Raw genomic sequence first — 26,221 nt, forward strand, 5'->3', positions numbered from 1 at the left:
GTAAGCACCAGCTACAGCTGCAGACTGCAAGTATACCCTAAAAATTATACTGCGCTCAAGTACAGCAGTAACCAGAATAGTTTATAGACCTGTCAGAAAACTAAAACTAAGGTAATCATTGGTTGGAACAAAAAACGGTATGCTGACTGGCCCTTCAGGACTGGAATTGTGTTCCCCTGCACTAGAGCAATCCCATAACAGGATGTGCCACCCAACAGCGTGAGAGTCACCTATTTTATGTTGCATTTTAATCCAATTTTATCTAGTTATATTTTGAATGGTACATTCCAGTCCTGTTAAGTTTTATCACATACTGATTTTGTCACATTACATTGTTTTTGTTCCATCTCATATCATTGTAAACTTTCTTAAGCACATTGAGGTGCAAATGTTTGGAAAAAAGTTGGTATTAGTTTATTATTGTTAACCCAATGATTTAACTGAATTTCTTCAATGAACACTGGTTATTGAATTGCCAGCAAGAAGATAAAAGTCCAGGAGAGTTTAATTTGCATTGAATCTGTATAAATGAGTTTCAGAACTATGAGGGCAGTCAGGACTAAGCATTGGAAACACAGTGTACAGCATCAGTGTGGCAGAAGACTATGAGAAGTTTGCCTGGACTTGTCTCACTAACTGTAGTCCAGATGGTCTCAGTGGGAGGAAGGTGCCCCTCTCCATCACTAGAAGATCAAACCCTGTGGCTAATGTGATGTGTAATGAGACACACTTCTTTTGTTCCCCCATAGAACACAGTGAATAGAGAGAGTGTGGGAAACAGAGTGAGACTCAGTCACAGAGCCCCACTGGGACAATGGATACTGGGAGCTGCACCCCGAGAGTACAGGACTCAGGGTTATACTGTATGTGGACAGTCTTACTCCAGAACATTCTTTAGGGTGGCTCACAACTGCAGATAAATATATTCCATGTTTAGGGACCAGTCTTAATAATATAAAATGATAGGTACCCTGCAAGAATAGAAAAAAAGTACTTTTATTGGGAAGAAAATTCAGTTTTACAACTTAATATGATATTTAATATGTATAATTTCCTATTCTGGCATTTGCCTGTTCCAGAGTGATGTCTTAGCAGTGCTATTTCAAGTTGTGCCAGAATCACTTATATGCGTTGAAGATTATGTTTTATGGCATGTCACTCATTGCAAGACCATCATACATGGTTTATAGTTGCTTGTTATTTTTTATTTCTGAGAGGTCTAATGTCCATAAAAACACCTATGGCTGGACCTTGTTGTCTCTGCGTGTCTTGTTTATCTGGCACCTCATTGAGAATTATTTAACTTGTAGTATTTACCCCCAGGGTCTTATTGAAGACTGCTTGTAGAGAGATAAATTAGCATTTAAAAAGGCACACTTACACAGTTCAATAGGATGATCTCAATGGACTAAGTGTAGGAAAGCTCAGGAGAGCAGAGTCCCAGTTCCACTGTCATTAACATTTTCGATCCAAGCAGTAGCTGGACACCTGGCCATCGACATGGGATACTGAGGAATATGTACACACTTCACTGGTGTAAAATTGCAGTAAATGCATTTAAATTATGAAAAAGCACCACTGGAATTATGGATGCTGTTTTTTTTGTAATAGGGAAAGCACATTTAGAACAATAATACATATTCCAATGCACTGGATGGCGAGGATGCAGTGCAGTGAATGAAATTTGCTAAAATAAAAGACAAGTATATGAATTCATAATCATACAGTATATGAATGAACATAACTTAAGAATATGAAATAATATTAAAGATTAATTTAATGTGTGCATTACATGAAACAGAATATCAGGCACTGATAATCCTTCCCTCCAGATGGTCTGTGACGTCAGGCTGTGTCTGTCCTACAGCGCAGAGCCAATAGCCATCACTAATGGTCCATTCAGTGCATGGAGCAGCTTTTGTTGTGCATTGATCCCAGCACACAGGACTCAGTGTGGGAAACACAGATCAGCTCTCTACTCACACTGACCACCAGCCACAAGACTGAGAACACATCTGTGACATCTGGTCTCAAACCACTGAGACAGAGAGAGGGAGACACTGGAGAAGTGTGTATCCAGCCATTGAAATATGACTGTTCGAAATGCATAAATGCTGAATTAATATCAACTGAATCAGATTGGCTGGAAAGCCTCCTCTCCTGACCTGTGATGTAAAGAATCATGAAACTTGAATCATGAAAAATCATGTAAAGAATCAGGAAACCTGCTGATATATGGAAAGTGCCATCAATATTGCTTCCTAATATATTAATACTTTGGATGAGCTCAGATCCATCTTTGAATGAGCTGACATCTCTATCCTAGATATTAAAATGAATTAGTAAAACTGTTGGTACTGAATTGGCCATTCATGATCAAAACAAGTAAAGTATGTTGGTAATATTATACAAAACAGTAAAAAGGTTTTGGGGACTACTGAGAAAAGCATGCATTGTGAATTTTAATTAATGGCTTCCCATTGTATACAATATTCTGAAATCTTGATGGCAAAAAAGACAATAATTCATGGTTTTAAAGCTGCATATGATATACTGTAATGTGTGCAGCACCTGCAGTTTTCTCTGAGGTTAAATCCATCTGAAAGCTGTAAAATGTGACTGACAGTGTATATATGTGTGAGAGAGGTCTGCAGTAAAGAATGCTGATGTCATGTTGGATCATGGAGCAGAGTAAAGTGTGATGCTGGAGATGTGTGTCAGTCCCACACGTGTACATGGGGATGATGAGCGTGTGCTCTGTCAGTATCATTGATCCCAACATCAGGCAGCAGATCTGCTCTCTCAAGGGTCACCACATTCCCAGATTCTCTCAGCTCTCTGTGACTCTCTCTCCCTCACCCCCACCCCTCCACCTGTTCCCCTGAGACACAGCCATTGTCCCCCAGCAATAAGCACTTCATTCAGCATGTGACAGCCACGCACGCCTCATTGTCCTCACAAGCTCTCCTGTTGGCTGCACAGTGTGGGAAACTCCAACAAGACCAAGACCCACACATTGGTATGGAGATTTGGGACTATAAATAAGAGAGGTGAAGCCAGCACAGATCAGATTCACTCTACACAGAGACCTCTACAGCACAGACACACAGCCATGGCACCTACAGTACCTGCAGCACTGACCTACTCTAAGGAGCACCTGATTCTGACCAACAAGGTAAATTGAGAACTTGATCTCTGCAGAATTGTTTATGTCATTTTTCATTAGCTTCAGTCATGTTGTATTCCAGATCCAGATTATTAACAGATTTGCTGTTTTGTTTGTGCAGCTGAGAAAGCCGATGGTGGAGAAGATGCGCAGAGATCGTATCAACAGCAGCATTGAGCAGCTCAAGTCTCTCCTTGAACCAGCATTTCTACAGCAGCAGCCAGACTCCAAGCTGGAGAAAGCAGACATCCTGGAGATGGCAGTTTTCTTCCTCAAACGACAGCAGCAGCCAGTGAGCAGCTCCTCCTCACCTGTCAGTCAGGGTTATTCCAGGTGTGTCCAAGAGATCAAGCATTTCCTGTCCAGGGAGGAAGTGATGTCACAATCCCAGAGAAGACTCCTGAACCATTTCCAGAACCTGCCATCTTCCTCTGATATAACCAAGAGTCAGAGTTTGTTGCCTCAGCTGAACTCTCCAGCCAGACAGACCACCAGCAAAGAGGAGACTCCAGTCAAAGGCGCCCTCTGGAGGCCCTGGTAGAGTCCTGCAGATGCTCACTGGACACTCAGACTAACAGAATTGAAGAGGCCTGTCTAATATGGGCCTGGACAGTAATTCTCAGTGTGTAGGAAGTGTTTATCTTCCTCTCCTGCCTGTGCAGGAGGTTAAAAACATACTCTCAATGAGAAAGTGTAAGATTTACTTGTAATGTTTGTAACTGATACAAAAGTATGAATGTTTTCTTCTCTCCTAAGAAGGCTGAAGAGATTTATTTTCTGTGAAGTGTATTATATTTTGCAAAATAAGGAGTTTTGCTGTGACGATATCAGAAATTTTAAGTTCAACATCATGTGTTTAAATATAATGTGCTTTTCTATTTAAGAAATCCTTCAGTGAAGTACGAATTAATGTTTCATGATATACTGCCATTCTTGGGAATGTTACATCCATTTATTAAGAGGAAACGGATATTATGTGAGTTTTTTGCTATTGTGACGTGAATTATAATATAATGTCACAGTTTAGTGTATGTTACACTGAAGTATAACTATTCTCCCTATTGGTTGATAAATGACAGACTTTAATCTGCCTTATTGCACAGGTTGTTTATAAAGACCTTTAATGAGTGTGCACAAAAGTATTTTCTTTGATGTGTATTATATTTTACAAAATAAGGAGTTTTGCTATGACAGTATCAGCAATTTTAAGTTCAACACCATGTGTTAAAAAATCATGTGCTTTTTTATTCATGAAATACTTCAGTAAAGTTAGAATTAATGTTTCATGATATACTGCCATTGTGGGAAATGTTAAGTCCATTTATAAAGATGAAACTGATATGATATCAGTTTATTTGCTATTGTGGTGTGAATTATAATATAATGTCACAGTTTAGTGTATGTTACACTGAAGTATAACTGTTCTTTAATCTGCCTTATTCTGCAGGTTGTTCATAAAGACCTGTAATCAGAGTGTACAAAACACTCTGTTAGGAGTATCTTCCTGTGTTCAAGCTGGAGTGTGATAATATATCACAGGTTATATTTTATTTAAAATATTTAATGTTACCTTCAATGAAGGCATTTTTACATTTGTATTTGTTAAATTATGATCCATTTGTCTGAACATTTTGAATGCAGAAATGTATAAGGAATTAAAAAGAAATAATCAAATATATTTTGTTTCTTCACTTCATTCCAAACTCAAACACACATAAAATCTGAAAAAGATAATTTTTTTCACAGTGTTGTGAAAAAAATGTGCAGCATCCAATAGAAGCATTCTCTTTTTTGCTGATGCATTGAATCTTCAGTCATTTAAATATTTATTTTCCGCTTTGCAATATGAATTATTAATGAGGTTAAATATAATTTATTTTAATTTTATCATAAATGGCTGAGTCACGAAAGACAAATATAGAATTGTCAATTATTTAAAGACACATATCATGTAAACATATGGTATACCTTCCACCTGTTTGATTGAAACCGCAATGACTTGCAGGTTCTCATATTACCAGCCAGGTTAAAGTCCAGGCTATTTTCCTCTGCATTGCATCTGTATCAATGAAAGAACTGTGAGGGCAGTCAGGATTAAGCACTGGAAACACAGTGTACCGCATCAGTGTGGCAGAAGACTATGAGAAGTTTGCCTGGACTTGTCTCACTAACTGTAATCCAGATGGTCTCAGTGGGAGGAAGGTGCCCCTCTCCATCACTAGAAGATCAAACTCTGTGGCTAATGTGATGTGTTATGAGACACACTTCTTTTGTTCCCCCATAGAACACAGTGAATAGAGAGAGTGTGGGAAACAGAGTCAGACTCAGTCACAGAGCCCCACTGGGACAATGGATACTGGGAGCTGCACCCCGAGACTACAGGACTGAGGGGGGAGGGGGGAGGGTGTTTGTACAATCTCACTCCACAACTATCTGTATCTCAGCTTCAGATAAATGCACTGTGTGATTTTGAATCGTGTTCAAAATATAAAGTGTTGTACATTACACAAGAAACCAAATAAAAAACAATGGTTTTGTCAGGATACTTCACACTAATATTACTAATAAATATCAAATGAATGACCTCTATTCCTGTTAAAATGTACATTTCAGAGTGAAGGCCTAAGACACACTTGAGACTTAAAAAAAAATATCTTCTAATTTCTATTAAATTTGTCTACATTGTTTTGACAAGAGAATTTGATTCCTTGTCAGACAATGATGAACAGGTTTCTGCAGTTCTTCTGTTGTTACTCTGAGCTCTGATGTTCACAAACACAGCCCACTGTTGGACCTCGTTGTCTTTGAGTATCTTGTATATCTGGCACCTGATTGAGGACTATTTAACCTGTAGTATTTACCCCCAGGGTCTTGTTGAAGGCTGCTTGTGGACAGATGAATTAGCATTTAACAAGGCACACTTATACTGTTCAATAGGATGATCTCAATGGACAAAATGTGGGAAAGCTCTGGAGAGCAGAGTCCCAGTTCTACTGTCATTAGCATCCACAATCCCAGCAGCAACTGGACACTTGGGCCTCCACTTGGGGTACTGAGGAATATACACACTTCACTGTGATAAAAACATGCGTTAATATAGCTTAGAAAATTAAACACACCTTAAAGAAGATGAGTTCCAGACTTTAAGTGCTGTAAGCAGGAGGGAGGGGTTATATAAATCAGCATATCACAATCTATTTTAGCATGGGGAGGACAAAGGAGGAACATCCTCACAAGTCGACACAAGGTTTTTTTAATTTATTTTTATTTTTTTTCAGAAGGACAGCAGTGTAGCCCTTGTGGGAAAGGAAGTAGGAACTAGCGATACTGGTTGAAATCCCATGTACATTGTTATTCCCAAATGGCATAGACATGAAATTATTTAATGTTCAATATTTCTTTAAAAAAATTGGGGATAACATAATGCCTCTTTTTTTAAAGCTAATATTTACTCAATAGGAAAAATGCATAGAATTAGATAATATTTCTGCTGGTCAGGGTCAGTTTCATTCACTGATAATCCTTCCCTCCAGATGGTCTGTGATGTCAGGCTGTGTCTGTCCTACAGCACAGAGCCAATAGCCATCACTAATGGTCCATTCAGTGCGTGGAGCAGCTTTTGTTGTGCATTGATCCCAGCACACAGGACTCAGTGTGGGAAACACAGATCAGCTCTCTACTCACACTGACCACCAGCCACAAGACTGAGAACACATCTGTGACATCTGGTCTCACACCACTGAGTGGCCACTGTCCACTAACAGAGCAGAGGAGATGTTGGAATAATGTGTTTTCAGGCCATAGTACATGACTGATTGAACTCCATGACTCTCAAATTTTGTGAAATTACTGATCAATGCAAGTTTCAAATAATCCTTATTGTAGTGAGCTTGTGACAAGCACATGCAACGTGTTTGTTTTGTATATAATATTACCAAAATGTTTACAATGACACAAAGAAATGTATTGTGAATGTATGTGGCAATTTTTAGACAATGCAAAATGAAATTATACCAAGCAATTTATATATGAATGTTTCAAGCAGGGAGACATATTCATAGAAACACAGAAAAATGTAAAAATAATGAACAATATTGGGTATTAGGCATTGATCAAAGATGATGAAGACCAAAACACCTAATATTTTTATTTTTGAAATATGAATCCCACATATACATGGATAATCAAGAAAATGTTCAACAAAGCTGTACGTCATGTCAAAAGTATGCAGCCTCTGCAGTTTTCTTTGAGGTCAAATCCATTGAAAACTGTAAAATGTGCATTTGCCATTCAACATCAAAACAAGTCAAATGTGTTGGAAACGCTAAAAAGGTTTTGGGGATAAGCTATGGTCAAAAGTATGCAATATGAATTTTAATGAATAACTTCCTTTTGTATACAATATTCTGAAATCATGATGACAAAAAAACTGACAATGCTTGAATAATTCATGGTTTAAAAGCTGCATATGATGTACTGTAATGTGTAGCACCTACAATATTCTCCAAGGTCAAATCAATGCAGTGAAGAATGCTGATGTCATGTTGGATCATGGAGCAGAGTAAAGTGTGATGCTGAAGATGTGTGTCAGTCCCACACGTGTACATTGGGATGATGAGCGTGTGCTCTGTCAGTATCATTGATCCCAATATCAGGCAGCAGATTTGCTCTCTCAAGGGTCACCATATTCCCAGATTCTCTCAGCTCTCTGTGACTCTCTCCCTCACCCCCACCCCTCCACCTGTTCCCCTGAGACACAGCCATTGTCCCCCAGCAATAAGCACTTCATTCAGCATGTGACAGCCACGCATGCCTCATTGTCCCCACAAGCTCTCCCATTGGCTACACACTGTGGGAAACTCCAACAAGACCAAGACCCACACATTGGTATGGAGATTTGGGACTATAAATAAGAGAGGTGAAGCCAGCACAGATCACACTCACTCTACACAGAGACCTCTACAGCACAGACACCCAGCCATGGCACCTACAGTACCTGCAGCACTGACCTATTCTAAGGAGCACCTGATTCTGACCAACAAGGTAAATTGACAACTTGATCTCTGAAGAAATACTCATATTATTTTTCATTAGCTTCAGCCATGTTGTTTTCTAGATCCAGATTATTAACAGATTTCCTGTTTTGTTTGTGCAGCTGAGAAAGCCGATGGTGGAGAAGATGCGCAGAGATCGTATCAACAGCAGCATTGAGCAGCTCAAGTCTCTCCTTGGACCAGCATTTCTACAGCAGCAGCCAGACTCCAAGCTGGAGAAAGCAGACATTCTGGAGATGGCAGTTTTCTTCCTCGCACGGCAGCAGCAGCAGCTAGTGAGCAGCTCCTCCTCCTCCTCACTTGTCAGCCAGGGGTACTCCAGGTGTGCCCAAGAGATCAAGCATTTCCTGTCCAGGGAGGAAGTGATGTCGCAATCCCAGAGAAGACTCCTGAACCATTTCCAGAACCTGCCACCTTCCTCTGATCAAACTGAGTTTCAGAGTGTGTTTCTTCAGCTGAACTCTCCAGCCAGACAGACCACCAGCAAAGAGGAGACTCCAGTCAAAGGCGCCCTCTGGAGGCCCTGGTAGAGTCCTGCAGACTCTCACTGGACACTCAGACTAACAGAATTGAAGAGACCTGTCTAATATGGGCCTGGACAGTAATTCTCAGTGTGTAGGAAGTGTTTATCTTCCTTTTCTGCATGTGTAACAGGTTAACAATATTTGTAGAATGAAGTATATGCTAAAATTACATATGTTTACATATTTTCTATTCTTCTTTCGTAAGAATTTATGAAAAAGTTATGACAAAGTCAATTATATGTAGCCTTTTAAAGGTTTAAAAAAAAATACTATTTCATAGTATGAAAATGAGAAGTTCAACACAAGGTGTTTTGAATAACGTTTGAAAAGATTTTTTACTCACATTGAGTTAGTATTTTTAATTACAGACTGAATGGGATTTTTTGAAATCTTATTTTTATGTGAATTAAAAAAAGAAATGGTTTCCTCCATGAAGAGAAGGCAAGATCAAATCTTCTAGCATGTAAATGCTTGAGAAATGTTTAAGTGCTTATACTGCCTCTACCTGTCTTTTATAAAGGTCTTGTAATGTACACTGTACAACCTATGAATGTCTGCATGTCTTGGATATGAATTCAATCAATTGTACTGATCATTTATCACAGTTTATATTTGACTAAGAATACCTTTTTCAAGAATTGGATGCTGTTACCTTCTGTGAAGGACTTCTGTTTTTCTTATTTTAAAAAAGATCCATCCATTTGTTTGAAACATTTTCATGCAAGAAATGATAAATAAATTGTCAAATGTATTTAATTTTCCTTGCTTAATTTCAAACTCCTACTGAAATTGAAGAAGAGAAATATAGAAAAATGGATTTAGTTAAATTTTTAAAATACTCTCTGTTAAAGTTGACCATACACTTCTCAGAAATAACATGCTCATTATGACAGCATTTTATTGTTGAGAATTTCAATAAATTCTCATGGACATCTCACGTGATGCAGGTTGCAAGAGTACAGGCCCCACATCAGGAAAAATCACACATGCCTTCTTTTCCTGAAGTGACAGTGAATGAGTGCTTTACACTTGACTGTCTCTGATTGGGGGGTAGGGTTGGTTCTCCTGCCTTAATGGGAGATTGCACAGCATGTCTAATGTGATATGCACAGCAGCACACTTCTTTTGTCTGGCTCTGAAAAGTCAGCGAGTGGTGAAATGACTGGGAAAATCAGGAATCAGCCACTCTAACGAGATTAGAGAAAATCCGGGGCAATAACTGTGTCTTTGTGTGTGCATGTGTGTGTGTGCACGTATGCATGTATATGGGAGTAATTCCATGTTTGTGTATATCTGTGTGTGCACATGTGTGTGAGGATGTGATGGTAACAGATATTAAATTGCAATGTGCTTGGTAGTTCCAGCTATAGGCTTGTGATAAACTCTAGAATGGAAATTAGATAAATTGGTACTAAATTTACCCATTGATAAATATGAAAAGACCTGCCATGTAGCAATGTGCATGTACAGTCAGTCTTTCAGAAGACATAGGTACAACTAACCTTGTAGGGCTTATAGCGTGCGATCATTAAGAGAAGATTTAGAAGTTCCAAGATTTTCTGATTTCAGAGTAAGTTTCTGAAACAAACTAAAGGAATCACTGTCAACGTTTTTCATGGAGTGGTTCTCTGTCTCGTTCCACTAATCACCACTTGGTGTCATAGTCACACAATGAATAAGTGCCAAGTTCCTCTGTGATTTTAACAGGTTTCCTTTGTGTCTTGTTGAATTATTGAACAGAGATGAGCAGGGAAATAATGTAGCCAACCATTATGTCTTCAGAATCTCCATTATATGTACAATTATGGCAGCATGTACTTAAAGTTTTATAAGTTTTTGTTTCTAAGATGTGTGGGCTTGTTGTTTTATGGTTGTGTGGTAGTGAAATCCTATGTGCGTGTGTGGGATAGTAGGGGGGCCCTGCTTGTTTGTATTGTTTGTAAGGTGGGGAGCTGTGTGCAAAGGACTGCAAAGTAAGTCTGTCAGGGAGAGTGAATCTCTCTGTGTGACTGTATATGCAATATAAGCAATAATGCAATCTGAATTTAAAAATAAAGTAAGACAAACACGTTGAGAAGTGCAGGAACATGTATTTATGAAGACTCCAGTGAGTAGCTAAAGTCCATGCTGAAATCCGGAAGATTCCACCATCACCACCACATGACCGTCAACCCGGTCGGAGCATGAGATGACACAAATTTTTAGCTCCGCCACATCGCGGAGAATTTTAATTGCTTATACAGTGAGAGCGAAATGACATCATGCGACATGGGAGTGCAAACACTGTGCGGCGGAACGGGAGGGCTGGCTCGTGCAGACCTGTGAGTCAATGCGCCTGCACACCAGATGGGTCTTACTGCCCAAGCTGACCATTAGCACAGCACACCCAATGGCAATGGTGCAAGTGGCCAACTGCAAACCTACAAACTTACTGTTACAAGCCTGTACCCGTTATGCTACACTGCCACCAGACAGCGTCTGATAGTCACTTTGCAATTATCTTGAATGACTTATAGTGACACTAACTGAGTCTTTTAATTAGACCTAGTACACTGATCACAGTTCCTTGTTAAAATAGTGTTTGTGTGCTGACATAATAAACTCAGAAATAGCAATGTTACGTACGATGTAGTTCTGCACAACAAAATAAAATATAATAGGCTATTCATTCAACTGTCATCGGTCCACATTTTTCAAAGTTACTGAGTATTTTGATAGTAGCCTCCTGTAGTAACTATGTATTTTGGGCGATTCATAAAAAAAAGAATACAATAAAAATCTCTGTAATTAAGTTTGTGATTCACACGTTGAGCGCGTGCCACGCCTATCCTATCACCAAGCGTGCCGCGTGCCGCACCTATCTTATCACCCACCACCCCCCTTCCCCCGCCGACATCAGTTGCCTGCCCGGAGCTTGACTCCCGTTATAAACCATCCCACAGTCGTAGGCATAAACCGCAACTCGTACGTTAGCGAACCATTCACACACAAACATCTTCGCCTCTTCGGCCGCTTTATGGAACTGGATCTAATTATTTCATTAGGCAGTCGTGTTAGGCAAATACCGGCACAAACAATCGATTAAAGCGCAAGGGTAAGTTTATTATTATTATTATTATTATTATTATTATTATTATTATTATTATTATTGTTCTTGTCATACTGCAGATTTTAGTTACTGTCACATTACGATCACCATTGTAGTCGTTGTAAGCGCTGTAATTATTATTATGATAATTGTTATTGTTGTCATACTGCCGATTTTAGTTACTGTCGTTTTACTATCACCATTGTCATCCTTGTAAGCGGTGTAATGTTTAACTTTCACAAGTGACTATCTTCAGAATCCTCGCAAATAGCGTAACTATTGTACTGGACACATTGTAACTAGTCTGAGGACATTTTAACTCTGGAAAGTTGATTTATCTGTTACATGAATGAAAGTATACAGTCAGGTGGGCAAGTAAACACATCATGTGGACACGAGTAGATCAGCACGAGACATAGCATATGCGATTACCTCGAGTTGTACCAAAAAAAATTAAATGATGATTATCACCAGGATTATGGATGATCACTGGCTTTTATCGAAGTGCAGTTTGACATCAACCATGTTCTCGTAAGGAAACGTATCCTCAGCCCTGAACGATTTATAGACATCAACTAATATACCATCACCTTTTTAACACGTGTGTACATGCATACATATATACAATTATGTACATGGTCCGCATACTGCAATCTAGGCTGTCTCTCACATGTGAAGTGCATTGCATTTATGTATGTGTTTGGGGGGGCTGAGGGTTGGAAGGGGGAGGGGTGCTGTGACTGTGTTGGATATCACACAATTATAAGTGGATTGAAAGCAGAAATTTTGGCATTTGTTCTGTCATCACCTTCAGGGATGTGTTGATTGAAAAAACCAATTAAGTGGCACATTTGTGCTGTGAATTCTTCACAAGCCTGGGCTACAAAGAAAACAGCCTCCCCAGCTTACCCCCCACCACGCAGAGGGGTGAGGGGAAAATGGGAAATGCATTTGTGCTGGAAAAAACACATTCAATGTGAAAAGGGAACAAATGTACAAATGTGCACAGGCATTCATGTGATAGGAAAGCGAGTGGCAGTGGTCACATCAACTGAGCACTTCACCCTCTGATTAATCTCTGCCATTATTATCGGCCCTGCTCTGGACACTAAAATAAGGGTGCCTTATCTTAGATTCTTCCCAGATTGGGGTTCATTTCACCCCTGACAGTTAGCAAAATTTAAACAAATGTGTCTCTTTGATTATATCCCAAAATGTCATTAATTAGATTTGCAAATAAAGTAATCCTGGTTAAATAAACATTTTTACACATCCTCAGTAATAGTAGGAACACTGTGATTTATTGCATATATATATTGTTCTAAACACATACAGAATCAGATACTGATCAGTGTGACATCAGGTTTAATATGTGCTTCAGTTCTTCAGTGTATAGTTTTGTGGTGTCTAGTGGATGATTGATGAAGGTGCATTTGTTTATTTTAAAGATGTGGTCCTGAGTCACAGTCGTCATTTTAGGGGGGTCAGGAATGAAAAGGTCTTAGGATCACTAACTTTTTCAATATCGAATGGATCTTATAAACAGTATCACCTGTTTACACAGCTGGATATTGACTGAAGATAAAGGGAACAAAACGATCAGGCGAACAACAGCCTCTAATGTGGGAATCAGAATCAGACCTGCAGTCTTCTAGTTGCATGCCTAAGTTGTATCCTCTGTACCAGGAGTGGGCAACTGTGCTTTGGAAGCGCTAGAGATTTTTCTGTTTTTTTTTTTTTTTCGTTCAGTGCAAACGGAGGCTTGATAATTAAACGGATAAAAAATAATAACAAAATGACACCCCCCCCCCCCCCCCCCCATTTAACCACCACAAAGAAATAGATGGAAATGTTTGGACTGATATAAGCCGATATTGCAATGCAATTGATTTCTTGTACTGTTGCTGAATAACCCCGTGCAATATAGTCTGAAACCACTCACAGATTTACCTTTACAATCACCTTTAAGAGGCTGAGAGTGAATATGATAATTGTGAATGGCTGAGTACATACAGCTTTTGGCCACATGCACTCATTAAACCTTACAACAGAGAGATTTATTTATTTATTTTCACTGGGAGGGGCAGGCAGGCAGTTACATGAAAGGAGTGTAAGAACCCACACAGGGACCAATCCATGCATTTATGAGTGATATATCTCAAACTCAGACACTTAATGCAGGATTCAGCTATTTATGCAATGTCTGCTGTTACTAAATGAGTGCAGTGTAGTGTGTAATATAGAGAGAAGTTATGGTTGCGTTCTTTGATAGCAAAGAAACAAGAGGCGTTGAAAGTGGTAGTGGTAAATAGACAATAATAGTAAGAACATGTTCTGAGGAATGAATTTAGCTGAAGGCTCATTAAACTCTGAAATGGCCACAGAAATGCTGTGCTCCTATGTGCAGTTTGGACATTGACAGCCAGATGAGAACAGCAATCAGAGGTTAAATTGGAGGTTGTTGATTGGCTAACAAAGAATAAAGTGCATAACTGAAAGAAGGGATAAGAACCATCAGTACTGCCTACAGAGTCAAGTCCTACCTCAAACCCAAGTATTAATCGCTGTCCTAATGCATTAAATAAGGGAAAAGGTTCATTTTCTTGTAGCGAATTTGACACTTTTCTGTTCCTTTGTCTTTTTGTTCTTTTTTCTAAATGTAGCTAAAATGAAGAACAAAATACATATTTCCCTTAATCTCACACATTAATTTGGTAAAAAGTTTGCTTTATTCCATTTGGAATCAATCATTCTACTCAAAAAGCTGTCCTCCTGCTGTGCATCTTTCAGTGTCTGTGGATGTCTGATTTGTGATAACTGTGTACAGTCTCTCTCGCCACCATCCACACTGTCTGTTTCCCTCCCCCTCTCTTTCTCTCTCTCCCGCTATCTTTCTCTCACCTTCAGCATTCTCTCTCCCAGATGGCTCTTCCTTATGGCACTCTTAACACCTTCACTGTTCAGAAGGAGTCATGCATCTGATGCGCATTTCGCACTGCACAGAAATCAGTTTCGATGTGAAATCATTGTTATTAATCCCACTAGAGAGTGAGACAGCACGACCAGCAGTCCCTTGTAGTTTGCAGTCAGAGTTTGAATTCTGTGTTGCTGTAACTGCACTGTGGAGCTGTATTGTATTATTTAATTCTATGGAATGGGAAGACAAAATATGCTCTTTGTGCCTGCCGTAGTCTGATTTGTCCCCCCGATAAAATTAGGGCAGGATTCAGGGATTCTGTGCCCTGTTATACACAGAGATGAAATAAATAGCCGCATTGGATTCATGCAAAAATCCTTTGTCCTTTTCCCAATCATCCCTGTATAATGAACCACGGAACCTGCTCCATCTGTGTCTCTGCTCTGCTTCGTTAGCTATTCGTTACATATGCATGATACGCACCCCCCTCACTCAGAAGTTACTCACCATAAATTTTAGTCTGGGGTTGGTGAGTTAGTTGTGCATGTCCTACGTTAATGTTTGGTTCACTGAATGTGAAACGTGCTGCAATCTCTCTAAAGTATCTTTCCCTCTCAGAGATGGAAGTGTACATCTGCTTCCTGTGCATGTCTCATGTGTATTAAATACATTAGAGCAGGAACTCCTGGAGGGCCAGTGTGTATTCAGGATTTTGCTCCCACCTATGGCTGTATGCGCAAATTCTGAGTAAATTAAGAAATGTAGCTGAAATGTCAGATCATTAAGCGGTAGCTGTGGCAGGAGGCTTCAGCAGGTGGAGCCCTGCACTCCAGAGCGGCTGCCCCACCACTGTTTTTTTTTCAGCCGGTTTCGGCCACCTACCGTTCTTATTTACATCCTCGTACCTGCGCCAGCCAATCAGAGAGCTGAGTTAATTTACTCTGGCTGGCAGTCTGGACCTTTCAGCCTCAAGGAGGCTGAAGTTTGCTCAGAAAGGATGGCGGAATTCTCTTCAGCGTTCGGTCAGCAGCTTGGTCTTGTCATCATTGTGATGATGATGATGATTCTCGCTGCATATCAGCTTCACTGTGGGTTCATGCTGAGATGGCTTTGCTTTTAATTTGTCTCTGAAGATCGGAAAAATGCAGAGAAGACAGAGGTTCCTCTCCAGGTTTGTGTAGCAGGTGTTCACTCTAGGCCTGCTGCCTCACGGTTGAGTGCTGGAAGAGATGCAGAGTTCCCCCTGTGCCCCCCTGTCTCACTCGCGCCCAGTCGCGCAAACCCCCGACCGTTCTGCCAGTGCCAGATGTTGTCTCAGCGGTGTCTCGTGCCACCGCCAGGGCGAAGCGTGATCCACATGGGGTGTGGTGGGGTGGGGTGGGGTGGGGTGGGGTGGGGGGGGGGGGGGTTTGGGGCGGACGGCGCGCTCTGCACAGCAGGGCAGCTGCTTATCAGGCGCGGACGCTTCGGCCCGCGTGGTCCATTTTGTTATCAGCGCGGCCCCGCTTCTTTTCAAAGGACCAGCTGTCGTGTGAACGGTCCGACTCGGGGGGGGGGGGCTGCTTTATGCATCTCGGCACGCTGCTGTATCTCCTGCTGGCTCCTGCTTTGCAGGAGCACATCGGTGTGACTGCATGCATCATATCTGCATGGCTGTTTTCTCATCATTCGCTGTAATTATCTGTGAGTGTGTTTCCAGTGATTAAACACACCAGTAATCTCAGCCTCTACCGCTCAGTACTGTAGATCTTTACAGTGGATGATTTTGAGTAGGAAACACAACCTCAGTGGGAACTGGGTAAATAGGGGCAAGGGCACGGCTGCCATGACTTCATCATCTGAGTTTGGAAAGTGCCTCTGAAGCTGGTCTACCCTTGCATATCCTGTTCAGCATTTAAACCAAGGGAATTAAATGTGGTCCTGCAGCATTTGTAATTCCTGGTCCTGCTGGGCCCTGCTGGGCTGCTCAGTCAGGCCTGGAGGCTGTGGCTACTTTTCCTGAGCTACTCTCTTGACCAGGGTTACCTTAAATTTTTTTTTAATATAAAAAATAAAGGATAAATAAAATAAATAAATCCTTCTCATGCTGAGTGTGCGTGTGTGTGTGTGTGTTCTTTTGCCTATCTGTCCAACTGTGGTCATTATATTCGAGCTGACAGTTGAAACCTATGCATCAGCACTTCTTAATCTAAACTGCTTGCCCCGGGCAATATTTAAATTGGCCCCGGCTATGAAACTGCTCTGAAGTGTTTTTGCATTACCCTGCTTTGCATAATGATGTTGCAACACAGTGGATTATTTCCATAGAAGCTATAATAAAATTTTGCTTTTTATTTTTGTTGTAGAAGGTTCTCAATAAATACAGATAAAACACAGACATTTATCTGAGGGTCTTATGGCTTATATGTGCAGTGTAAGTTATGCTGTAGATATGGGACTAGCTGAGATCAGCAGGGGATGAACAGTGGATGGGAGTAACAGATTACATGTTATAAGCACCTGAAAACATACTGTTTTTTCGATGACAATTTTGAACATGTGATTTACGTGATTCCATCTCAAATACTGTAATAATGTAAAATAAACCTTTTGATAGTATGTGACGAAAGCCATGTGAATGAAATTTTCTTTCAGAAAAAAGCAACCTGGAAGAATTGTCTACTAGGCAGTGACATATTGCTCATTTCACTCTGGTCTGTTATATGGGAACAGAGTTGACACAAATGACTTACTGTGAATCACAACTACAAATCAGTTCAACTATAGTCATGAGTTCAGATTTCTGCTTTTAGTATAGGTAATGTAAGTTCACACAGTTATGTACAGATATGAAAGGTTAGGTTAACTATGGATTATTGTGCTAGGGAACTCCTTAATATGCAATCCTATGCTAATATGCTAATGTTCAATATGTGAAAGGGACTTATGTTTTTCTTCCCACAAGATGCCAGTATGTGAAAGGGCATTAGAATACTGTCGGCTTCTCCCCAGCAGGTGGCGCGGTGTTTAAAGATGACAGCTCTCCCCTGGTGCCTGTTGCCAGCACTCCTCTTTGGCACCCTGGCAATTTCGCAGAGGACCGAGCCCAGATCCTGGAATGCCAGGAGGGGCATGACCCCGGTGTTCTCCACCAATCCCGACGCACAGCAGAGTCGAGCGCCCGGCGCACAGAGCGGCGGGAGGCGTCACGGTCGGCACAGCAACAGGCTGGGTCACGCATCACTTTCCCGCCAGCCATTGCTCCCCATGGGGGGTCCCGGGGATGATGGGATGGGCCGGGGGGGTCTGAGGCCCCTGAAGCTGGATGTGGGCCAGGGTGGAGGGGATGGGCGGGCAGTGAAAATGGGGGAGGGAACCTCACCGGGCTTCAGAGTCCAGTCCCACAGGGCAAAGCACCGCCCCCTCAAGGCTGAGGCTGCTCGGAAGGACAGGAGACTTGGGCACCATGGGCGCAGGAAACAGGGCGGCCGCCGGAACAAGGCCCGGCATGCTAAAGGTGAGGTTTTAGGTATCATGGCAGTTTCGAGCAAGGCACAAATATGTCCTTTCTCTCATGCCTTATTTCTACTTACCTATCCATCTCCTTTTATATCTCTTTTCCTTTTTGCATCTCTCTTTCTAGCATCCTCAATTTCTCCCTCTGCTACTCTCTTAGTCTTGCCATCTTTCAGTTCAATTTAGTTTAATTTAGTAAACTTTATTGGCATGACAGAGGATGGATATTTTATTACAAGTACACAGATATGGTTACAGTACAGTCAATAATGTTTGAAGGTGATGGCCCTGATGGTCCAAGTAATCCGCTTATTATTTGTAGTTATGTGTTAGTGTAGTGTAGGGCCATATATAGAGCCAGTCAGGTTTTTTGTGTTTTGCTTCATTATCCCAATGAAATAAGATATTTTATGTTGATATATATATATATTATTCTGTTTCCTGGGGCAGTACTGGTCTGCAGCTCATACATGCTTTGGGTTAAGTGATGTTAATGGGAAGGTGCTTCAGTATGAAGTCCTTGAGGGGTTTCTCACTTTGATTTTGTCTGTGTCTCCTCTTCCCCAATTGAAAGCAAGGATTCTTGCTTGCTGAACAAGCTTACTCTACAGGGTTGGAGTCCTGATCGATGTGGTCACTTCTGGCACTACGATCCTTACTTCACTCTAGTGTTTCTTTTGCGCCTCTACATCATGAAACCTATGCACTTGTTGTACGTCGCTCTGGATAAGAGCGTCTGCTAAATGCCTATAATGTAATGTAATGTAATGAATTGAATTGAATTGAATTGAATTGAATTGAATTGAATTGAATTGAATTGAATTCAATTCAATTCAATTCAATTCAATTCAATTAAGTTTGGTTTAATCGAGTTAAACCTAGTTCAGTTCAATTCAAATCAATTCAATTCAGTTCAATCTAAGCAGCTTTGGTTGAAAAACAAAGAAATATTGATTCGCAATTGTAACAATAGTTACGTTTATGATGAAAATGACAAACTTCTCTGCGTCTCTCCAGGCCATTTCTCTTATTTGCAGCCCAGTTTGGTGCAGCATGGGGATGTGTTTGAAGTAAATCCCTCCAGTGTGCCTCCACCAAAGAGCCCAGCCCAACCCAGCCCACATCCCTCCCCCACTGACACTGATCACAGCACCAGCCCCAGCACATCCCTGGTAACCACGGTGAAGAGCGAGCAGCCTCCCACTTCTAATCCTCAGGTACCTGAAACAGGGACCGTGTCTGAACTCACAACAAGAGGCGCATGTGAATGAAACATGAGTTTTTAGCACATTGAATAATTTCAATGTACTATTGGACATGCATAAATAGAGTATGGAAAGAGTATGGGTTTCTCCAAAGTTCCTTTTGTGTTCATTTCCTCTCTCCATCCAAATCTATCGCCAAACTTCTTCAGCAATCATCCTCCTTGTAAATTCACATCCCCTGTGTTAAACCTGACTCTTCATCACCCGCATCCACGGTCAGTCCTGTCCTCTATCAGTGCCCTTCGTCTCTCTGCTGTCGACAGTCAGCCTGTTCCTTTGCCGCGTCGCTCCGCTGTCGACAGTCAGCCTGTTCCTTTGCCGCGTCGCTCCGCTGTCGACAGTCAGCCTGTTCCTTTGCCGCGTCGCTCCGCTGTCGACAGTCAGCCTGTTCCTTTGCCGCGTCGCTGCGCTGTCGACAGTCAGCCTGTTCCTTTGCCGCGTCGCTGCGCTGTCGACAGTCAGCCTGTTCCTCTGCCGCGTCTCTCTGTGGAGTCTCTGCGCATCCCGCCGTGTAAGTCAGCGGGGCGACTCGGCCGGAAGGGTTTAATCAGCCTGCTTTATTTACCGCGTCACCCCGCCACCTGCCCACGGGCCCACGCCTCACTCCACCGGCTCTCTGTCTCACCCCATGCAGAAAATTACTCTCTTCTGTCTGTGGGTGAGAGCTGTTTGGGAGCTGGTTGTGTGTGTGTGTGTGTGTGTGTGTGTGCGTCTGTGTGTGCCTGTGGTTATGCTTGTGCATCCACATATGTGTGTGTGTGTGTGTGCACGCGCATGCACGCATGTGTGTGCCTGTGGTTATGCTTGTGCATCCACATATGTGTGTGTGTGTGTGTGCGCGCATGCACGCATGTGTGTGCCTGTGGTTATGCTTGTGCATCCACATATGTGTGTGTGTGTGTGTGCGCGCGCGTGCGTTTATGTGTGTGGTGCATTTGTATGTGCCTGTGGTTATGCGTGTGCATCCACATATGTTTGTGTGTGTATGAGTGCGTATGCATGTGTGTGTGCCTGTGGTTATGCGTGTGCAAGGACATAGGTGTGTGTGTGTGTGTTTTGGGGAGGGGGGCATTAAGCCCATGTCTTCCCATCCTCCACTCTACCATCTGTCCCAGTCGTGTCCCACTCTTGCCCACCCTGTCTCCCCCAGCCCTCACCCACAGGTTCTCACTTACCATCTACAATTAATTTGGCACAGGCATCGCACTGTGCTCATTCCAAGCCAGTAGAGAACCCAGAGTGAATCACAATGTTTTTATTCACCCTCACCCCCTGACTAATGCTAGTCTTCTAGTGGTAATCAAGCCAGGTTCTTGGAAGGCATAGAGTTTGCTGTTTTTTTTCTGCTTTCTCAGTATTTCATTAATCAATTAAATCAATTAGTTATAGTTAGCTCACCTCATGTGGTTTCTTGGGTCAAAATTTTTGGATTTTTAAGGTGAAAACAAGAATCCACAGCAAACCCTGGGGCTTTCCAGGTGTAGGGTTGGTGAACCCTGGGTGGAGGCAGTGGAGGATGCTTGGCGATTTGCCATCATACTTGGTTATGTCTGTGATTCTAGAAATCTGGCTGGAGGAAGCGGCAACATGAGGTGATGCCCACTCTGGACATGGCTCTCTTTGACTGGACTGACTACGAGGACATGAGACCAGCAGAAACATGGCCAAACTACAGAAAGAAAGGTGATGCTGCCTCATACAGACTTCCTTCAATCAGAGAAAGCCAGTTTTACTGAACAATCAACTGTTTAAATCATACTTTCCCATGTGCATTCATATAGTACCTGAGTCCTAATTTAATAATACATCAATTTTCACATGAAACACCATGTTCTTCCCTCTTTTAGAAACATTAAGTAATAAAATCAGCATTGTAACAATACGTTGTACTTATCAGTGGCTCCCTTGTCCTCTGTTCATCCCCTCCTTTTTCTCTTCACTCTCCTCTCCTGCCTTTCTACATGGCTTCTCTCTCGTTCCTTTCTTCCCTTCCCTTCTCCTTTCTTTTGCCTCTTGCCTCTCTCCCTTGGTGTACATCTGTGACATAGACAAGTGGCGCAGTAAGAATCTGAGTGGCGGAAATACGACAGTGGATGCAGACACCATTGAACCATGTGACCACCACCTGGACTGTCTCTCAGGTCAGTCAGCCTCCCTCCACACAGATAGTCCTTTGACCAATTTGTCAATGGAACCTGTCAATCACTGGCTGCTGTGACAAGATGAGCTGACGGTTTCTCCCTGGTTGTTCTGGCTCTGCCCCCACCCCCCCAGGATCCTGTTGTGACCTGAGGCACCATGAGTGTAGGCCGCACAATCGTGGGCTAAATAACAAATGCTATGATGACTGCATGTGCACAGAAGGTAAGGGCTTCTACACAGAGGCGTTTTTATTCAAATTCATCAGGCATCTGAGTACGTTCTTTGGAAGATTCTTCCTCTGAATTGTGTACCAAAAGACTTACGGTATTAGGATTTAGGATTTTATTAGGATCCCCATCAGCTGATGCAGAACATCAGCTACTCTTCCTGAGGTCCACACAAAACACAAAAACATGGCAACAGATAAGACACCAACAGACAAAACAACCACATGAAATAAAAATCTTAAAAGTATAACTAACAATATTTTTTCTTGCAGATATATTACTATACATATTCTTATTCACATACACTTAATATACACTAAATTAATAAGAACTAAATATACATACAAAGTGAAATATTACAACATATTCATATACATATTGATATTCTATACATAAAAAATGTACAAAATGTGGTTACAGGTGTAGGGCCATTAGGTGTTGCTTCACTTGTTTTTTAAAGCTTGCTTTATTGTGTGCTTTAGCAATCTGAGCTGGAAGTGAGTTCCATGCAACCGTGCTCGATACAATACTGTGCGTTGCAGCTGGTTGAGGCCTTCTTTATCATTGATTCTGATCACTGTGGAAAGGAGTGAAGTTTTTGTGAAAGCAAATAACTCAGAAACAAAATGCTTTCCTGACCTGCCAGTTCATAAACCGTCATAGAGGGGGCAGCCAGCACATGAGCTCTTTAGGAACCAAGTGGAACTCTGTCCATTACAGGAAAGAACCTGGAATACTTGTCAGGACTCATGGGGGGTATGGACCCAAAAGCAGAGGGACAAAACACAACTCCAAAATGGAAGGGGAACAAAAGACTTTACTAACAAAAAAAAAAGGCAAACAAGCAGGGAACAGAAAAGGCCACGATGGGCAAAAACACAAACTCAAAAACTATCTAATAAAACAGAAAACAAGAGGAACTCAAAAACACGGGCAGGGCAGAACACAGGTAGGCAGAGTACAAAGGCAGGTACAAATGGTCAGAGCAAACATACGTAGGAAACAAACACAAGGAACCAGCACCCGAGTCAAGGGGACAAAGAACTTAAATAGACAGGGGGTAACAAGACACAGGTGAACTCAAAAAACAATCAAACCAGAAGAGGGGATCACAAGACACAGGTGGGAACAATGATGGAATAACGAGACAATTGAAAACAATCATACAATTAACAGGGGGGAGCAGGACACAAAACAGAAGTGCCGCCATCTGGCGGCCCAACAAGGGAAACACAGACAGGAAAACACAGAACCATGACAATACTGGGTTCTCACTGGAGATGAAGCATCTTTAGGATAATTTGGTTTAGAGGAATATTCCATTTGGTGGGAAACTTTCCCTTGCTGATTAATGGCCTACCCAGAATCTGCTGACATGTGGCTGGCCCTGAGTAATGGGATTCAGCAGTGATATCCATTACTAGTGCAGAAAGTGCAAACTGTATGCAGTCTGCAGCCCAGGTGCAGGATACGGGGTGAATCTGATGATCATGTTGATTTACTGCAGCTAATTGTATTCATCTTTGCCTGTTTGGCGGTTGGGGGGTGTGTCCTTATGCATTTAAGGGCTTCGCTGTTACGCCAAATTTCATCGCAAACGTCGGGTGACCAGGCGGAGGGGGCGCTGCGTGGAGCCTGAGTCAGCGAACGCCGACCAAGGGGCATTCATCACAGTGTGAGAGAGCTGGGGGAGGAACGAGAGAGCTGGGGGAGGAACGCTGCATCGCCCTTCCCCTGGCCAAATATTCAAGAAAAAGAGCACAGCCAAACCCACCCCCAGGAATCCGCCTCAGTCTGTATCCCGCACACACACACAGAACAGTAACTACACATACATGCACCGAATGGCGGAATGACAAAAAGGACTTGTACGTCTCCACCCATGCAGATCGCAGTCCTGTCATGTTCTTATTCACTGAAATATCTTACAAGAATGGATTCACATGATCGGTTTTCAGAACTGTCCTTTTTACTGTATTTTTTATACGTAGGTTGTCTTGTTCAGATTGACTATGCTGCAGTGTTTGTGATGCTTCGTCGGCCTGAAAGCGAAAAGAAGGCTTCGATTTTCCTCCAGAGGAACTCATATTTAACTCCCACAGTGCCTTCTTGGGGGCCTACGTGTAACATCGGGGTACGGTAGGAAAATCTACGGGGGCCTTTGCGGCAGGCAGCGGGAGTCACAAGTGAGGGTTCATTGTGGGTATCGTAGGTGTTGAGGCGGGGTTAGCTGGAGATTAATGGTGCACAGTGAGATTGTATATAGGCTCTTGTGTGTGTACACAGTTCCTAACCGCCATAAAAAACCAGCTGGTGCCAATACATTCTATGGTAAAATGTTACATAAAAAAGGAATGTTTTTTGAATGTAAGTCAGTTAATATATTACAATGTGTATTTGTTGTTTCCACTTCCACATTACATTTTATGCATATGTTGCAGATAATTTTTATGGCATACTTCATGGCATGCATAAACAATGAACGTATTGTTTAAAAGTTGAAATAGTGCACATATTGTGTAATTCATAGGATGCAGTAAACGTGACATTGTTTTGAAAAATGTTTTACTTCCATTTTTAATATATTGGTCACAGGTATGGGGTGGATGATCTGTTGGATTTTATAGGGATTTTATTTGTCTCTTAATCGTTGAGTTGTGACAACAGTATCATAGACATGGTCAAAACTCAATGATTAAGAGACAATTAAGGTGGTGTCTTTGTCACAAATTCTGATTTGCTAAAGTAGTGTTTTTGTGATTCTGATTTTATCATTAAATGTAATTCAAATGGTATTCTTTTAGTCTTTTACCTGCATACAATAAAGACAGCCTGTGACTGTCTTATCACATTATTAAACATAGTTTTCCTATGGTGTATTACCACATTGTTATCCATCCTTCAATCCATCCATTGTCTATATCCGCATAACTAGGGGCAATTTAGACTCTCCAATTAACCTAACCTGCATGTCTTTGGACTGCGGGAGGAAACTGGAGTACCTGGAGGAAACCCGCACGGACACGGAGAACAAGCAAACTCCACACAGAAAGGCCCTGGCCGGGATTCAAACCACAAATGTATTTTTCTCCAGCATTTCGGCTCCTTTTTTCTGCAGAAAACCCCAGAATCCTGCTTTAAAGCAGCCGGTGTGTGATATATATGTGCGCGAGTGTGTGTGCGTGTGTTTGTAATGAATGATGTAAATCTATTGTATGTAAAAAAAATAGTGATGAACCAGTTTCAAAGCTGTCACAATAGCTTGTGTCTTTTCAGATTTGCTGGTATAGGAGATTTTGTTAACCCATTATCATTCATGGGGTATTGATCATCTAAATGGTTTTATGAATTCTGAATATATGTGAGTGACTCCCTTTCTGTGCGGTTTTATAATTATGCCTTTTTTAGTGAAAAACTAAAGTTAAACTTTGAGGCTGTAATGATAATGAGTTTAAAACAATAGTGAATGTCAGTCAGACTATTCATTTAGTGTATGACATCCACTTTACCTCTGGTCGTGACAGGTGGCAATATAGGTAACAGGTAACAGTGAATATAATACACTTCTTTTCACTCTTCTGACCACAGCTTGCACCACTGCGTGTGTTATGAAATGTACATTACAGCGGTTGCTGATTCCCGCTGAGACAACGTTATGGTATGTGGAGAAAATCACACTTGTGCCACTGCTGACTGTGACCAGCAGCCCGGCAGGGAAGAGCAGGATTAGTCACAGCATCATTGAGCTGGTTTTTCTGTCTCATCACACAGCAGTAAGATCTTCTGGTCCGCCTTGGCTAGTTATGTGAAGTGCGACCGCAGCTCAGGCGGTGGACTGAAAAACTGACTGCGATGAGGCGATGCGGTGCCTGGCAGCACAAACTTCTGAGGAGAGTACTTCTCTGCCCTCTCTGGAGCTGAAGGGAGGAGTTTGCAGCAATGAGACCAACTAAAAAAAAACTTTATACAGCCCCCATACCTTGCATGTTAGATGTTCTGCTTTTACTAGAGCAACTGAAGTGAAATAATTAGCTGAAGGGTAAAATGGCTGTAGCTAACCTGGGATTCAATTCCGTAATCTTCGGACCATGAGTGCCGTTCATTAGTCACTATTTCTCACTGCTGTTTAATAACTGTTATTTAGAAATTATATTAGATTTTTGAAACCTTTGACTAGCATTTGACTAACTGCTATAAATGCAGATGTGTGACATTTCATTCCTGTTTTAGCTCTTGTGTAAAATACATGTTGCCATCTGGCATTCTTATTAAAAATATGTGCTAAATATTGAGGAGCTGTTGTACTATAAATAAATAAATAAATAAATACATAAATAAATAAT

At 41.6% G+C, this 26,221-nt stretch overlaps 3 protein-coding genes across 4 annotated transcripts; all 3 read left to right on the top strand.

Moving 5' to 3' along the window:
- The first annotated feature begins 3,059 nt into the window (after positions 1 to 3,059).
- On the top strand, positions 3,060 to 4,291 carry LOC118211671 (transcription factor HES-5-like). Its single transcript, XM_035389058.1, has 2 exons — positions 3,060 to 3,175; positions 3,288 to 4,291. Exons 1-2 carry the CDS (start codon positions 3,113 to 3,115, stop codon positions 3,705 to 3,707), a joined length of 483 nt encoding a protein of 160 aa, XP_035244949.1. The 5' UTR covers positions 3,060 to 3,112; the 3' UTR covers positions 3,708 to 4,291.
- A 3,802-nt stretch (positions 4,292 to 8,093) lies between these two features.
- On the top strand, positions 8,094 to 9,457 carry LOC118211719 (transcription factor HES-5-like). The gene is made up of 2 exons (XM_035389135.1): positions 8,094 to 8,209; positions 8,322 to 9,457. The coding sequence occupies exons 1-2, from the start codon at positions 8,147 to 8,149 to the stop codon at positions 8,748 to 8,750; spliced, it is 492 nt and encodes a 163-aa protein (XP_035245026.1). The 5' UTR covers positions 8,094 to 8,146; the 3' UTR covers positions 8,751 to 9,457.
- A 2,163-nt stretch (positions 9,458 to 11,620) lies between these two features.
- On the top strand, positions 11,621 to 24,752 carry LOC118211130 (draxin-B-like). Of its 2 annotated transcripts, none has more exons than XM_035388009.1 (7): positions 11,621 to 11,838; positions 17,744 to 18,245; positions 19,262 to 19,461; positions 21,072 to 21,192; positions 21,558 to 21,650; positions 21,784 to 21,873; positions 23,445 to 24,752. In XM_035388009.1, exons 2-7 carry the CDS (start codon positions 17,762 to 17,764, stop codon positions 23,555 to 23,557), a joined length of 1,101 nt encoding a protein of 366 aa, XP_035243900.1. In that variant the 5' UTR covers positions 11,621 to 11,838; positions 17,744 to 17,761; the 3' UTR covers positions 23,558 to 24,752. The 2 variants fall into 2 exon arrangements, with proteins under 2 accessions (XP_035243900.1, XP_035243898.1); XM_035388007.1 differs by having other exon boundaries at positions 11,622 to 11,838; positions 17,741 to 18,245.
- Positions 24,753 to 26,221: the final 1,469 nt, after the last annotated feature.

Source organism: Anguilla anguilla, chromosome 13 (assembly GCF_013347855.1).
Source record: "Anguilla anguilla isolate fAngAng1 chromosome 13, fAngAng1.pri, whole genome shotgun sequence".
Classification (NCBI taxonomy): Eukaryota; Metazoa; Chordata; class Actinopteri; order Anguilliformes; family Anguillidae; genus Anguilla; species Anguilla anguilla.

Bases quoted from the DNA above. Each gene is read 5' to 3' on its own strand.
- LOC118211671 (XM_035389058.1), top strand. From the start codon at position 3,113: ATGGCACCTACAGTACCTGCAGCACTGACCTACTCTAAGGAGCACCTG. The intron at 3,176-3,287 runs GTAAATTGAGAA...TTGTTTGTGCAG, and splicing joins ACCTGATTCTGACCAACAAG to CTGAGAAAGCCGATGGTGGA.
- LOC118211719 (XM_035389135.1), top strand. From the start codon at position 8,147: ATGGCACCTACAGTACCTGCAGCACTGACCTATTCTAAGGAGCACCTG. The intron at 8,210-8,321 runs GTAAATTGACAA...TTGTTTGTGCAG, and splicing joins ACCTGATTCTGACCAACAAG to CTGAGAAAGCCGATGGTGGA.
- LOC118211130 (XM_035388009.1), top strand. From the start codon at position 17,762: ATGACAGCTCTCCCCTGGTGCCTGTTGCCAGCACTCCTCTTTGGCACC. The intron at 18,246-19,261 runs GTGAGGTTTTAG...GCGTCTCTCCAG, and splicing joins CAAGGCCCGGCATGCTAAAG to GCCATTTCTCTTATTTGCAG. The intron at 19,462-21,071 runs GTACCTGAAACA...CTGTGATTCTAG, and splicing joins CTCCCACTTCTAATCCTCAG to AAATCTGGCTGGAGGAAGCG.